General features: G+C 35.8%; 2 protein-coding genes across 2 annotated transcripts; both read left to right on the plus strand.

Annotated features, from left to right (window-relative positions):
- The first annotated feature begins 1,173 nt into the window (after positions 1–1,173).
- LOC139862175 (protein RETICULATA-RELATED 1, chloroplastic-like) lies at positions 1,174–3,769 on the plus strand. The gene is made up of 7 exons (XM_071850735.1): positions 1,174–1,820; positions 1,932–2,030; positions 2,117–2,340; positions 2,469–2,538; positions 2,811–2,890; positions 3,228–3,292; positions 3,428–3,769. Exons 1-7 carry the CDS (start codon positions 1,293–1,295, stop codon positions 3,619–3,621), a joined length of 1,260 nt encoding a protein of 419 aa, XP_071706836.1. The 5' UTR covers positions 1,174–1,292; the 3' UTR covers positions 3,622–3,769.
- A 1,377-nt stretch (positions 3,770–5,146) lies between these two features.
- On the plus strand, positions 5,147–14,440 carry LOC139862965 (AP-2 complex subunit alpha-1-like). The gene is made up of 26 exons (XM_071851600.1): positions 5,147–5,433; positions 7,674–7,802; positions 7,919–8,044; positions 8,212–8,274; positions 8,340–8,437; positions 8,525–8,732; positions 8,863–9,027; positions 9,137–9,238; positions 9,404–9,501; positions 9,627–9,708; positions 9,841–9,929; positions 10,013–10,118; positions 10,219–10,284; positions 10,410–10,516; positions 10,632–10,736; positions 10,816–10,936; positions 11,030–11,212; positions 11,890–12,120; positions 12,203–12,283; positions 12,574–12,738; positions 12,821–12,907; positions 13,002–13,127; positions 13,399–13,479; positions 13,587–13,658; positions 13,727–13,806; positions 13,890–14,440. Exons 1-26 carry the CDS (start codon positions 5,302–5,304, stop codon positions 14,014–14,016), a joined length of 3,030 nt encoding a protein of 1,009 aa, XP_071707701.1. The 5' UTR covers positions 5,147–5,301; the 3' UTR covers positions 14,017–14,440.
- The last annotated feature ends 1,597 nt before the right edge of the window (positions 14,441–16,037 follow it).

Raw genomic sequence — 16,037 nt, forward strand, 5'->3', positions numbered from 1 at the left:
AATTTCTTCTTGTGGAGTCCACAATTTTTTAATTTGTGGTTCTTTTGGAACACCTTTTCCCTTTCGTTTATGACTAGGTCGAACGCGTACTTTTGGTTGGCTCGGCTCACCACGAATTTCTTCTACTTCTTCGGTATTTAAAGGAGTAAATGTCTGTTGTGATTGTTGCCATGATTGAGTATTTGAGAGTTGAAAAGGTATAACACCGGGTCGTGCAAAATTAGAAAATTGTTGATACGGGTTTGGAAATTGTTGTTGTTGATATGGGTTTGAAAATTGTTGTTGTTGTTGTGAAAATTGTTGTTGTAGAAATTGAGAAAATAGTTGCGGATTATTAAATTCTTGTTGAAGATTTAGGGGCGGGACGTTGCCAAATGGCCGATTACCCCGAACGTTCTGAGGCGAATTTGAGCTCGATCCGGGCATATTAGGTGACCCGAAATTGTAGATGTTACCGGAACCGAACTCATTTTGATCGTGGTTTTGGGACATGGTTTTGAATTGGTAAATATAAATTATAAAGAGTGTATAAAAATGAGAGAAATAAGTGTGTTTTGTTGTATAAAAATGGAGTGATTTGGGGTGTATTTATAGAGTTTATTTATATTATTTACATTATTTATTTATTTTTTTTCCTTGTTACCGTTTCATCAACGGCTCCAAACTGTGACAAGCGACCGTTGCCCACTTCCACCAATCAGAGAGCTCGAAGCTCTGTAAACACGCCAGGTGATGGGGTGATCGCGCCGGAGCAAAATCGCCACCATCACGCCCCACTACGGCGCGATGGTGGCGCGATGGGGTGATTATTGAGGTGATGGCGTCGGGTTATATTCGGTCTAAGAACTTCGACTCTCATGTAGTGAAAAAATATTTCATTTGTAGTTCGCCTATTTCACGAGCCTCAAAGGTTTCGAATATCTATGCGTTTGAGCCTCGTAGTTCGAGACCAGATGGTAGACACAAGGTGTTTCCAACCCTTCCATTTGATTACAAACACGTTCGTTGGGCTTCCTTTATGTATCCGTTCCGGTAAATCAGCCCATTTGTTAGCCCTCGTGAAGCCCAATTAATTAGAAACCAAATTAGGGTTTATCGTCTGTAGCGACGTACAAGACGACAAAATGATTTCATTTTAAGTTCGTAGTTGTCATTATTTTTGCTTCTGCTTTGATCAATTTGTTCAATAGTCTGTCAAGTCAAAATTCGTGCTCAATTTTCTGCAATTTGTTAACTTTTGTTGTCAAGTTTCTGCAAATTTGTAATTGTTTCCGGTCAAATTTCCGGCAACAATGGCGCTACCTCCACCAGGTATAGCTGTCATGAAACTTAACTGTACATCACGCCGACATGAATGTCCGAGACAATTTTTGATTAAGTTTAAACCAGTATCCGAGTACAAGGTTTCCATTTTTATAACGAAACCCATTTCAAGTAAGTTTAATTTAAGCAGAAGTTTGTATGTAAGTAAGTTAAACTGTGCTAAGTCGGATAGTTTAGGAAATATGGCTATTGTAACTGAAGTGTTCGACGAAATGCCTGACCGAGATGATGACGAAAATGATGACGATGATGGAAATGGTAAGTTCCCGCCTCCCGGTAACGGTGGCGGCGGTGGTGGCGGTGATAGCGGCGGAGGTGGTGGCGGTGGTGAAGATGATGATCATGAGGAGAAGGAATTTGGACCTTTGTTGATGTATGAAGAGGTGATGAAAGTGGCTAAATCACATGGTGTTAATAGTCTTCCTGATGATATGTTGAAGGCTGCTGAAGCTACAGGTCTTCGTAAACTTATTCTTACTCGATACCTCGAATTACAGGTATAAACCATTTCATTCAAACCTAAATGTGAAATGCAATATTAAATGCATAGATGTATTATGTTTGGTAAAAGGTGTTAAGGTTAGGTTTGTTGGTAATTTGATATACAGGGATCAGGTTGGATAATGGGCTTCTTGACTAAAAATTTTGCGATGTTTAGAAACCGAATGCTTGCTGATCCGTCGTTTTTGTTTAAAGTTGGAACTGAGGTTTGTTTTCATGTATTTCTTGTTTATAATGTTGTTATTGGTTAAACAATGGGTTTAACTTTTAAGTGTTGTTTCGCATGATGTAGATAGTGATTGATTCTGCTTGTGCGACGTTCGCTGAAGTGCAAAAAAGAGGAAAAGATTTTTGGGATGAATTTGAGTTGTATGCTGCTGATCTTTTGGTAGGTATAGTAGTTGATATTGCGTTGGTTGGCATGTTGGCACCGTATGCACGTATTGGGAAACGGCCAGTTGCAAGTGGTGGTTTGTTTAGTGGTTTAAAGAACTCTGTTTCAGCACTTCCTAGCAGGTGATTTTCATGCCGTTAATTCAACACTTAACCATGGACATGATATACTTTTGTTTAAAGCAGATATATAATATATAATACATAATATATATTTTTTTGTTAATATTAATACTTTGTTGGTTGTGCAGTGTGTTTGAATTCGAGAGACCAGGGAGTCGATTTTCAGCACAGCAGCGGCTTGCTTCATACTTTTACAAGGTATACTGATCTTTCTAGTAAGTTATGTAGATTTTTTTCAGATATAAGAACTTATAAAAAATTTAACATCTTTATCGTCAAATTGGATTGTTTATAAAGGTAACTCACACACCTCAAAACGAATTTTTCCACAAATATATATGTAGACTTTAACCTATTACCTTATGGTTAGAGGGACACCTCGATCCCGCTAGGCCAATGGCCCTTTGGTCATTAATCTGTTTTTTTATGTTCTCTGGTGATAACTTGTATGTTGCTTGTTATGCATTCAGGGTCTCTTGTATGGTTCAGTTGGATTTGGTTGCGGTCTTATAGGCCAAGGAATTGCAAATATGATTATGAACGCCAAAAGGTATGCTATCACCTGATGTCTCCTTGATCAAATAAATAACCATCACTGCGATGTGAAGAAGATACTTTGTTTGAATATTTTTTGATTATTAAATTAGTATTATTAATTAATAATGCTAGAATACCTATATTCCCCCAAGCATGATGAAGTTTATGTGTTATAGTTAATCTGATCATATCTTGTGGTTATTGCTAATGGTCAAATAAGTATAGTCAGAAAGAGATTTGTTCAAAAGAGACCTTTAAACTTTTTAACACAACCATAATAACAAGTATTTGATAACATTTTGGACGTACGGACCATGGAGTATCATTTATATCTATTTTTTGAATTTCAGGAGGATGCATACATCAGAATGTGATGTACGTGTGCCCCCTTTGGTACAAAGTGCTGTTTTATGGGGTATGTTTTTGAAATCTTCTAAACTTAGCGTACTAGCCTCATTTGCTTGTGAAGTTATAACGGGACCTTAATCATTAACAGTTTCTCATATGTTTGTTTTTGTGTTTGTATGTATAACGGGACCTTAATATCCAGGTGTTTTCCTTGCCGTGTCTTCAAATACACGTTATCAAGTCATCAATGGATTAGAAAGTGTGGTTGAAGCTTCTCCCTTGGCGAAGCAGGTCCCTCTAGTGGCAATGGCTTTTACTGTGGGCGTGCGTTTTGCAAACAACATTTATGGTGGGATGCAATTTGTAGATTGGGCTAGATGGAGTGGTGTTCAGTAATTGTGAAAACATTTGGGATTCAAATGTTGAATTTTGATTTTTAAGATTCCCTTAGGCATTCCATATAGCCTGCTTCGTCTTCCTTGTATTTTTCTTGTTTGTAGCCTGCTGCTCTACTATCCTGAGCTTTGAATAAAGGAAGTGTTGTTTATCGTGTTTGTTCGTATTCATCTAATTGCTTACCTATACCACTGACAAATGATGATCCGTGACTATATATTAGCTATACACCACCAAACATGCTTTAAATCAAAACGTGCTTTAAATCATTGTACCATAAAACACTTCAGTGCACATTTAGTAAAAAAATGGTGGTGTACGGAACTCTCAAAAAATTATAGTAGTATACAATCTTCCTTAAAATATTCCAACTTTAATACTCTGTATTAAAACATCCCAAACATATGTGGCGCGATGAAGGCATGAAGCTTGAACTTACTGGCATTTTTTTCAACCCGCCAACACTTGAATCTTATTCACCAGGCCTTCTGTTGAATTGGAAGATCGATCAAAGACCTTATCATTTCGGATGTTCCAAAGAGCCAATATTACTTTTCGAGTACAACTTCGAAAATTTGATTGGTTTTACTAATAATTGAAATAATTTAACGAAGAATGTAATCAAAACAATAATAGAGAGATTATTGAGAGTAGGTAAACTCATCACGTATTGATTTTATATTATAATCTTGCAACTTTACATTAAAAAATAAATAAATACGGAATATGTATTAAGTATTAATTTACCTTTGTTAAATTGCTTGTACACATTTTTATATCTAATCAATCGTGCGTTTACAGACTTACAGTCTCTTAAACATGTACTCCGTAATAACACTTCGTCCCTCTTAGTCAAAGTATACATGATATTTAAGAAATTGCACTAATTACACTTACAATTTTTTACTAATAAAATTTCATCTTTTAACCACTCAAAGTCAAATCTTATACTAATTGTTGAAAAATAAATTCATACATTTATATTTCAATAACTCAAAATAAAACTAGCCATCGAGTATTGAATATTCAACACAACAACAACAACAAAAACCAATACCACATGAGTGGTGTATGGGGAGGCGAGATGTAGACAATCATTCCCCTATTCGAGAATAAAGACAAGTCATTTCTCCACCCAAAGTGAAACACTCTCAAAAGTAGAGAAAGTCATCCCTCTCTCTATTCGACAGATAAAGAGATTGCTTACGAAAGTACCTCCGTTCTTTAAGTAGGAAAAAGTTTTTTTTTTAAAAATAAAAAATAATAAAATAAAAATAAGTAGACGCAATGAAAATAGTAGAATCAAATTTACATAGATTTTAAATCGTGCTAAAATTTAATTTATGCTACTTACTTAAATTTCATTTATGCTCCTTACTTAACTTGCTGAATATTATTGAATATTCATCAAGTTACGTCTAAATTTTACTTCTTTTTATTTCCATTTTTTTGTTTAATGTTTAACAATCTCAAAATTACTCATTCCACCTCCCTCTATATAGATCACCCTTATAAAACTGAAATTGATTTTACATTGACCGTATTTTAGAACTTCGGATCCACAATTTTCAACCTACACACCTTTTAGCTATAGATACAGATAGATATATAATACTCCGACACCTCTAAAGTGAAACTGGATCTGATCTGATCTGAACTGAATTATCGTAGCTGCCGGAGATGGCGTTATCCGGCATGAGAGGTCTCTCGGTATTCATCTCTGAAATTCGTAATTGTCAAAACAAAGAACTAGAACGCCTTCGTGTTGATAAAGAGCTCGGCAATATCCGTACTAAATTCAAAAATGAAAAGGTCAGTTTTCATAATTAAGATATGATGCTGATAAACAAAACTGATTTAATTTTATACTTTTGACTATATCTGTATATACATTTTGCTGGTAGCTCTGTAAATGTACCTTATGTATTGGTCTTAGGTTGGCGTGAATTTTGCAAGTTAGGTTTTAGTTCGTTTGGTTAATTGAAGGCGATTTTAGAGTGTGATTACTTGAGGAAACTATGAAGTTGACCTGATTTGACTAAAAAACACTTAAATAAACTTATACACTTAAATTTGTAAGTGTTGCTTGAATTGGATTATCATGTCTAGTGTTTTGACTTGAGATGACTTTAGTGATATTCTTCATTAGTAAGGAAAGATATCATCATAAGAGATGGTTACATACTTACACGTGTTAGTTATCACTTACAAATCAGGAGGTGCATAACCGCTCGTTAGTACGCTCATACAAATTTTTGGATGCTAGTTTGGGTTGATTGTTATGAAAACTTGCCTAACGCACCTACACGAGCGGAACTGAGGATATAATTGTTTGAGACATTGACATTTGAAGCACTGGATACCCTTCATACCGTCTCTTGTTCTGGACCCACAGTTACCGAATCTCTTTTCAGCAAACTTTCACTTACCATGGCTAACCATAGCAAAATCATGCTTAAAACGGTCATTGGATCTTCGTCTTTTATAGACAAGTGTCAATACTACTCCCGCCATCTTTACAGTAGCCTTAGCGTATATAAGCGTAGCAACCAATGATATATAATATGAACTGGGAAAAGAGGTAAGAAGAATAAGGGTCTTACTTCTTACTAAATATAAACCTTAATTTTTGCAAGTTGATCCTCTAGACTATTAAACACATTCATGTGGTTAATGATATTCCCACCTTCCTCCATTCTTAATTCTTAACTGTTACAGATCACGCTTCAAGTGCAACTTCGCGGGCATGTTTTTCACGAGATATAACTTCTCGAGGGCCACCCACAACCCGTTGGGGTAGTTTCGCCGCTGTCATATTAATGATTTTATAACTGATGGAAAGGCGAGTGGTACTGACACATCTTTCCTTGATGTCATTCCGATCGGCAGCCGTCATCTTTTGTGTTTTGTCGTCCGTTTTACCCTTCAACGGCTTTGCCAAGCCCTTTTGAACCAAAATATCCTTCACCTTGTTTGCCACAAGGTGAAATTTCCGGTTCCATCAAATGGTTCCACTACTATTACCCTCCATGTTAAATAAAAAACTATCCGAAAAACCTTGGCGCTCTGTTACCATTTGTTATGAAAACCTGCCTAACGCATTCACTAGAGCGGAAAGCGAGGATATAAATGTTTGAGACAAACTTGCGAGAAAAAAATAGAAAGCAATATAAAGTAACTTATAGACAAGATGATTTATGTGGTTCGGCATAACCCTAACAAGAAATAGTACTCTATGTGTTAAGCCCAAACCCTTTAAATTTTATAATAAAATCTATGTTTCTCGTACACTCTTTTTAATCCTTACAAGAATAAACTCTTCCTCACAAAAACACTCCCGGTCGATTGTACCTATCAACTATGTTTTTCTTTTGTGATATCTGGATCGTCTCTTATTGCACCACTGCCTTCTCTTTATATTCCTTCTTACACGTGTTAGGTACATGTAAACAAGAAACATGTAAACGGCAACCCACCTTCTATGACTTTGAAATATGCACGTTGATGGAGTGCCCAAAAAGTCTTCAAAATTGGCTTAAACTATTACCTAATAGTTCTCACACTTTCCATACGAAAAACATTTTCACCTTGTCTAGTAACTATTTGACAAATTTGGACAATTGTCCAACATTGATGATGTTTGGCTGTGAGTAGAACGAGTTGGAGTTAGAAGAAACATCAGCTAAGGTTATCTGTCCCTATTATGTAAGTGAATGATTTACAGCAAGCTTAGGTTTCCATCTATATATTAGCTACCTCAATTGTAGGTGCAGGCAAAAAATAAAATGAACAGTATTATTAAATGGATCTTTGGATATCCAATAATGTTGACGCGGCCTCTCACACACACACACACACTCACACACACACACACACAGAGAGAGAGAGAGAGAGAGAGAGAGAGAGAGAGAGAGAGAGAGAGAGAGAGAGAGAGTCTTCAAGAGACTTGAGAGGAGGGTCCATTATTGCAATACCCATTATGTATAGTGATTGTGTGGTCTATTGGCTATAATTGTTATGTTAATTTCTGTTGTGGGGTTCGTTTCCAACAGTTGACACCATACGAGAAGAAGAAATATGTTTGGAAAATGCTTTACATATTTATGCTTGGATATGATGTGGACTTTGGTCATATGGAAGCGGTTTCTTTGATATCTGCACCAAAATATCCAGAAAAGCAGGTAAATATTACATATGTGTTTCTTAATACTGGCTTATGTTATGTATATATTGAAGGTAATTTTGATAATTTTGATATACTAGCTTTTGATTTTCTTATATGACTTGATCCCTGCAGGTTGGGTATTTAGTGACATCATGCTTGCTAAATGAAAATCACGATTTTCTAAGATTAGCAATTAATACAGTTCGCAACGATATTATCGGTCGCAATGAAACTTTTCAATGTCTAGCATTGACTTTGGTATGACTATACAAACTTATTTGTGATTTTGTACAGTCCCTCTTTGCTTCTATTTGTGTTGTACACAGTTAAACTTGCTTGATGACATTATAGTCTGTATATGTTGTGAATGATCTATTGTACATTGTGAATGATTTATTGTACATTCACCATGGGCTCTGCTACAGGTTGGGAACATTGGTGGTAGAGAATTTGCTGAATCACTAGCACCAGATGTTCAAAAATTACTTGTAAGTCTGAAAATTTAGTATATATTTTTAACTGAAAAAGATGATAATTTGTTTTAGTATCTCAGATCTCAAGTAGTTGCAGACCACTAGTGAGAAAAAAGGCTGCACTTTGTCTTTTGCGGCTCTTTAGGAAAAATCCTGATGTTGTCAATGTAGATGGCTGGTAAGCTTGTTTACAGGTTTTAATGTTTCTCACAGTATTTTATATCTTGTCTTCTATATGTAAATGTAATCTTGAAGCAATTTACAGGTCAGACCGTATGACACAACTATTAGATGAACGCAATCTTGGTGTTCTGACATCATCTATGAGCTTGTTTGTTGCTTTAGTGTCGAATAATCATGAAGCATACTGGAGTTGTCTTCCAAAGTGTGTTAAAATTTTGGAAAGACTTGCTAAAAGTCAAGATGTACCTCAAGAATACACATATTACGGTATTCCTTCGCCCTGGCTTCAGGTTTGTACATATCTTCCTTGAACTCTTTTTCATCTAGGATTAAACGGTGGTCAAGGTCAAATATAATAGTTATTCTCGGCGTATATTCTTCAATATTTTCTTAATAATATCAAAATTTTGGAATTTGCAGGTGAAAACAATGAGGGCCCTACAATATTTTCCAACCGTGGAAGATCCCAACACGAGAAGAGCACTGTTTGAGGTTTTACAACGAATACTTATGGGAACAGATGTTGTGAAAAATGTTAATAAGAACAATGCATCTCATGCTGTCTTATTTGAAGCCATTGCTCTTGTAAGCTTTTATCTCAACATTATCATATTTAATATTGCACTGCAAGTTAAATTGAATAATGGCCATCAAGGACTGTTTTCTTATTATTACGTCGACCATCCTGTAACAGGTAATGCATCTGGATGCTGAAAAAGAGATGATGTCTCAGTGTGTAGCGTTGCTAGGAAAATTTATTGCTGTCCGTGAGCCGAATATCCGTTATCTTGGTCTGGTAAGTAGTTAAAGATATGAAGTTGTTAAATTGACATTATTAATTATGCAAATATCCGTTGTGCGCTTTGTTATTAAGGCCAACAGCCACTTAGTTTATGATGATATGAAGCTTTTTATCTTCACGTAGTCTGATGGTGTTATTTGCTTGAATTGGCATTTACAGGAAAATATGACTCGTATGCTAATGGTTACGGATGTTCAGGACATAATTAAGTCACATCAAGCTCAAATTATAACTTCGCTAAAGGATCCTGACATCAGGTGAGAGTTAACTGCGTTTAATGGCTTATCAATTTGTATTTACATTTATCTTCTTTGTGTGGTATATCACCTTTTGTTGTATGAGAGCTATGTTTTCTAATTGAATCTTATAATTGACTTCACAGCATTCGGAGACGTGCACTTGATCTACTCTATGGTATGTGCGACGTTTCAAATGCTAAAGACATCGTTGAAGAACTATTGCAGGTAGAAACCAGATTCTACATATGAACTGTCATAACTGTATTCCAGTTAACTTTAACTTATATAATTGACATTAAACTTAGAAAATTGTGTGGTGCATAATTTATTATGGTGCTGATAAACCTCTTATTTCAGTATCTTGCAACAGCAGACTTTACAATGCGTGAAGAATTGGCACTCAAAGCTGCTATTCTTGCAGAGAAATTTGCCCCTGATTTATCATGGTATGTTTTCATCTTGTAAATTAAGAATATTTACCGATTACATTTATATTCAATATGGTTTTACTTACATTATGACTATTCAGGTATGTGGATGTTATTCTTCAGCTGATTGACAAAGCGGGAGACTTTGTCAGTGATGACATTTGGTTTCGTGTTGTGCAATTTGTGACTAATAATGAAGACCTTCAGGTTACTTTATATCACGCTAAACTCGGTTTATTAATTGGTTACTGTAGCATCCTTATAAACTTATAACTGTTTGACTAACAATGCTTGTATAATTCATTAGCCTTACGCAGCTCTTAAAGCTAGAGAGTATCTTGATAAGCCTGCAATACATGAAACAATGATGAAGGTATTAAAATCTTAAATTGCATTAATCTAGATTATTTATTTATTTTGTTTTATTGGTTTTTTATTTTTTTTTTTTTTTTTTTTTTTATGATGAAAATTGGATTACCGAGTATTCATATTGAATAGGTTAGCGCATATCTGCTCGGAGAATACAGTCACCTTTTGGCCAGACGACCCGGGTGTAGTCCAAAAGAAATATTTAGCATTATCCATGAGAAACTTCCAACTGTCTCGTGAGTATACCTATGCATTTTTTTTTAATTATTTATTTTATTTTATCTTAATATGCAGCTATGCCTACAATGTAGTATATATTTCTCTATCATCTAAGATTATGTATTTTTTCAGGACACCGACAATATCCATTCTTCTGTCAACGTACGCAAAGATTTTGATGCACTCGCAGCCACCAGATCCGGAATTGCAGAATCAGATTTGGGCGATATTCAGCAAGTTAGTTTAGTTATCTTATTTATGATTTGTCGGAGGTACATTTTTTGCGTTTTTGTTTTACAAAATTCAACGTTCTCAGATATGAAACCTGCATTGATGCTGAGATACAGCAAAGAGCTGTCGAATATTTTGCATTAAGTAGGAAAGGTGCAGCCTTGATGGATATATTAGCCGAAATGCCCCGGTTCCCAGAACGTGAGGTATATATTGTGTTATCGAGTAATTTTTACCGAATGAGTATATTTTTGCTACATTTATGGCGATTGTTATTGATTTTGATAACCTTTTTGAAGTCCTCATTGATCAAGAAGGCTGAAGACACTGAAGCTGATACTGCAGAGCTAAGTGCTATCAAGTTACGGTCGCAACAACAGCAGGCTTCTAATGCTCTGGTGGTAACAGATCAGCGGCCTGCGAATGGACCTCCACAGTTGACCCAACTTCCCATGGTCAAGATCCCAAGCACTAATAACTTGGTGAGTCTAAAGTAGGAAATTACTGTCATTTTAGCTTATACTATATTTGGGGGGTGTTTGGGTTTACGTTTTCGAAAATTGATTGTGCGTTTAAGATAATTAGAATCAAATAATCAGATGTATCGAAACGTGTTATCAATTAATAGTGTTTGGATTTGATTATAATGTTTGACAACGCAATAATCAAATAATCAGTCAATTAAGTGTTTGGTAAATTTGATTATTTGTTAAATTAACAAGTAAAATGCAATAATCTGATAATCACGTTTTGCTGCAATAAGGGGTGACTTGCTTTTTCATTTTCACGTTTTGAGTATCTCAAATCGCAAATAATTGATTTTTTTGTTTAATTGCCAGACACTAAAAACTAATTATTTATTTCATTTACGATTTGAAAACGTGATAATCAAATAATTAAGTTCTAAACGCAAAGACAAACATCCCCTTGTCTACTTTTGTAAAAGTTGGCCAAGTTGGTCGTCGCGTCCGTTTGGGGACTGGCCCATCCAGACTCGCCCAAAAACGCCTTAAAGTCGGTCAGCGCTAAAAAGTCAGGTCAAAGTCAGTCAGAGTCAGTCAAGACTCGTCCCTCCAAGGTCCGCACCGACTCGTCCGCGACTCGCGACTTTTACTACCTTGATATGATCACATGATCTTTATTTCGAATATATTCCCAGGAAAATAACTCTATTGACCAAGAAATTACTCATGCGAACGGGATCGTGGGTGAAGTTGAGCCACAACCACAATCCGCGGCTCATAGTCGTGCTCCCGATTCTGATATTCTTGGAGATCTTCTTAGCCCATTGGCTATCGAAGGACCACCTGGTGTATCTGGAAATGAAGTCCTAAGTGAAGAAAATGCATTAGCTCTTGCACCTGTTGGAGACCAGGAAAATTCTATCAAGGTATCATCTCCCTCGCAATCTGAACCAATAAGGAGCTATCGTTAATTTTATACGAAGTAACCTTGCTTTCATTATTTTGCAGCCAATGGGAGATATTGCAGAAAGATTCCATGCTTTATGCCTAAAAGATAGTGGAGTTTTATACGAGGATCCTTATGTCCAGGTACTATCATTGTTACTGAACTCGGAATTACTCTGTTTAACTCGGTCAAAACTCGGGATTACTCGGTAAATCACTCAGACAAAACTCGGGATTACTCGGAAAATCAGTCAAAATTAGTCAAACTCGGTCAAAGTCAAACTTGGTCAACATCCGAGTACTTTCTAAAAAGTCTCGAGAGAATACTCCGCGAGTAGAGATTTCGCAACCTTGGGTACTATAAAGTGATAGTATTATAATGCTCATGTTACATACGCCACACTAAAAATTTTGCTGATTATATTTTATTTCAGATTGGTATTAAAGCAGATTGGCGAGGCCATCAAGGCCGCCTAGTACTATTCTTGGGGAACAAAACTACATCTTCACTTGACTCGGTTCAAGCTATAATTCTGTCTCCATCACATCTCAAGTTGGAGATCTCATTAGTACCCGAAATCGTTCCTCCGCGAGCACAGGTGTTGTATAATCTTCTCTTTGAATCAATTTTACCTTATTTTTTTTTTTATCTTAATGAAAACTTTTTATTTGTTTACATAGGTTCAATGCCCTCTTGAAGTGTTAAATATACGTCCTAGCAGGGATGTTGCGGTTCTTGACTTCCGTTACAAGTTTGGAACCAGCTTGGTACATTCTCAGACTTCATTTTCTTGGATTCTGTAAGGCTCTTTTTTATATCCACGAAAACAGTACTGACTATTTGACTTTTGGTCTCACACAGGTTGAAAATAAGCTTCGTCTTCCTGCTGTCTTGAACAAATTTTTTCAGCCGATACCAATATCTGCAGAGGAATTTTTCCCCCAGTGGAGATCACTTGCTGCACCTCCTTTGAAACTTCAAGAAGTGGTTCGTATATTTTCAATCATGTTCTTTTTAGGATTCGTTTGATAAAACAGAATGAATAAGTGCTGAATTATTCAGTATCTGAACAATTCAGCATCATGTGTCATTCGGATGTTAAAAATAAACTCACTGAATGCTGAACGATTGAGTATTCAGTGATTCAATTAAGAAGCAAACAAACGCACCTTTACAGAAACTAATATAGCAATGTACACTTTCTACATTCTTTTCACTGGTACGATATTAAGATTGTTTTGTGTATAATTTCAAAAAGGTTAAAGGTGTAAGACCAATGTCGTTGGGAGAAATGGCAAATTTGTTGAACAGTTGGAGGCTTATTGTATGCCCTGGACTGGTAAGTACTACGGAGTAATAAACAACTATTACATAATCACATCAAGTAATGAGGCCTTCTCTTTTGAAACTAATTACATCAAATTTTACCATTAATGCTATATTCAGGATCCAAATGCAAGTAATTTAGTTGCAACGACAACCTTCTATTCTGAAACTACACAAGCAATGTTATGCCTGGTAAGAATTTAATCATATTAAATATTAAATACATGACACGGTTTAATTGTTTTAAACGCGTCTCTCAGGTAAGAATTGAAACTGATCCAGCTGACAGAACCCAACTACGCATGACAGTGGCGTCTGGGGACCCCACCCTAACATTCGAGTACGTTTTCATATTTTATATATCATATTAAATTGTATTATGGTATTCTGAGATTAATACCATCTGGCTAAATTTCCACTCAGGTTGAAGGAGTTCATCAAGGAACAACTAATTAGCGTTCCCACTGCCTTTACGCCACCTGTGTTACAGCCAACTATTCCACCGACCGCCACATCAGATCCTGGCGCTTTACTTGCTGGTTTGCTATAAAACACTTTGAACATATTATCATATGTCCATGGTTACATAAAACAATAACAACGAAAAATACTACCCACTGTCCCAAGGAGTCGGGGTGGAATGTTATGATAAACGTGATGACGAGATAAAAGTTGAGTGAACGACTTTATTAGAGTTGTAGTCCTTTCGGGATGCGAATTGTGGGTGAAGAACATTTTGCGATTCTTTTATGCTTTTGCAGGTGGCGTTTCATTGTTTAATCTTTTTGATGAATTTATATTTCTTTGAAACGGTTGCATTTATATATATATAGAGGAAATTTGCATAAAGGGTTAAAATGGATAGGCGGAATGAGGTATTTATTTGTAATATTCTTGGATTTGTTTGCCATTGCACATATATATACATACGTAATTCTTTTTTCAACACTTTTTGCAAGAAGACTCCTTGTTCATCTCATGTACTAAACCCTGTTTTCTGTAAGTTATCTTTGGTTGCTTCACGTTCATTTGAAGTGAATCACATAGAGATCTCGTCGTTTTTTGGTATTGGAAAAATTAATAAGATATTTACCATTTCAACTGCTATGGAGTATGGATCATTAGTTCTTGTAACTTTATTGGAAATGCATAGAGTGAGCAAATGCCTTGAGCGCATCACTTGATTTCTTATGACTATAGATGCACAAACCGGATAAAAAACCGGATTCGGACAAAAAAAAAACCGGATTTTTTTGTCCGGATTTTTCGGAACCGGTTCCGGATCCGGTTCCGGTTCCGGTTCTCGGCGTCGGATTTTTTTCGGATTTTTTCCCGGAACCGGTTCTTTTTCGGATCTCGATCGGATTTTTTCGGATTTTTCTTGGACTAGGATTCGATTTTGCGAATTATATTTTTACCGGTTCTATTTTTTTAACGTTTGACAACAATAATATAATCGGTATAAAGAAAAGTTATAATGCTCAACTGCTTAACACAATAGATAATATAAATAACAATATTCGAACAATACAATTATATAAATAACACTTTTATTCGAACGATACAATAATAAAAATAAAAACACTTTTATTCGAACAATACAATTATAATTAATACATTTCGAGCTTCGGCATGGCCATCACCCAATAATGTATTAAGACTAAAGTATATCGAGCTTCGGCATGGCCATCACCCGTTATACTTTAGTCGTCAAATGACCCAAATGTGTTACCATGGTGCATTTTCAACCAAGGCATTACCATGTATTTATAATGGACTTTGTGGGGTTAAAATGGTAAAAAAAAAAACTCAAAAAACTGCAAAAAAAGGCTGAAACTGCAAAAAAAAAAAAAAAAAAAAAAAAAAAAAAAAAAGCTAGTTTTTTGAAAAACCGGATCGGATAAAATCCGGTTTATATCCGGAAAAAATCCGGTTTTCTTGAAAAACTGGATCCGGGTGGAACCGGATCGGATCTCGGATCCGGATCCGGTTTTTGCTGTGTCCGGTTTTGCTTGGATCCGGTTCCGGATCGGGTCACCGGATCGGATCTGGATCCGGTTTTTTTGCCCATCTATACTTATGACCTAAATTTACAAATGAGTTTAATTTAATGATAACATGACATTAGTGGTTGAGTAGCGGATCTATAGATGGGCAAAAAAACCGGATCCAGATCCGATCCGGTGACCCGATTCGGAACCGGATCCAAGCAAAACCGGACACAGCAAAAACCGGATCCGGATCCGAGATCCGATCCGGTTCCACCCGGATCCAGTTTTTCAAGAAAACCGGATTTTTTCCGGATATAAACCGGATTTTATCCGATCCGGTTTTTCAAAAAACTAGCCTTTTTTTTTTTTTTTTTTTTTTGGCAGTTTCAGCCTTTTTTTGCAGTTTTTTGAGTTTTTTTTTTTACCATTTTAACCCCACAAAGTCCATTATAAATACATGGTAATGCCTTGGTTGAAAATGCACCAACAAACATTCTCATATTTATTTCTAATTCTCTAATATTCTCTAATCTCTAGTCTATTTCGAATAAAAGTATTTTTATTTTTATTATTGTATCGT

This window comes from Rutidosis leptorrhynchoides, chromosome 8, assembly GCF_046630445.1.
Source record: "Rutidosis leptorrhynchoides isolate AG116_Rl617_1_P2 chromosome 8, CSIRO_AGI_Rlap_v1, whole genome shotgun sequence".
Taxonomy (NCBI): Eukaryota; Viridiplantae; Streptophyta; class Magnoliopsida; order Asterales; family Asteraceae; genus Rutidosis; species Rutidosis leptorrhynchoides.

What these genes read in the sequence shown, in the direction of transcription:
- LOC139862965 (XM_071851600.1), top strand. Translation starts at nt 5,302, where the DNA reads ATGGCGTTATCCGGCATGAGAGGTCTCTCGGTATTCATCTCTGAAATT. An exon ending in ATATCCGTTATCTTGGTCTG is followed by an intron (nt 9,239 to 9,403) that starts GTAAGTAGTTAA and finishes TGGCATTTACAG; the next exon opens with GAAAATATGACTCGTATGCT. An exon ending in CCCGGTTCCCAGAACGTGAG is followed by an intron (nt 10,937 to 11,029) that starts GTATATATTGTG and finishes ACCTTTTTGAAG; the next exon opens with TCCTCATTGATCAAGAAGGC.
- LOC139862175 (XM_071850735.1), top strand. Translation starts at nt 1,293, where the DNA reads ATGGCGCTACCTCCACCAGGTATAGCTGTCATGAAACTTAACTGTACA. An exon ending in GTTTCAGCACTTCCTAGCAG is followed by an intron (nt 2,341 to 2,468) that starts GTGATTTTCATG and finishes TTGGTTGTGCAG; the next exon opens with TGTGTTTGAATTCGAGAGAC. An exon ending in TTGCTTCATACTTTTACAAG is followed by an intron (nt 2,539 to 2,810) that starts GTATACTGATCT and finishes TTATGCATTCAG; the next exon opens with GGTCTCTTGTATGGTTCAGT.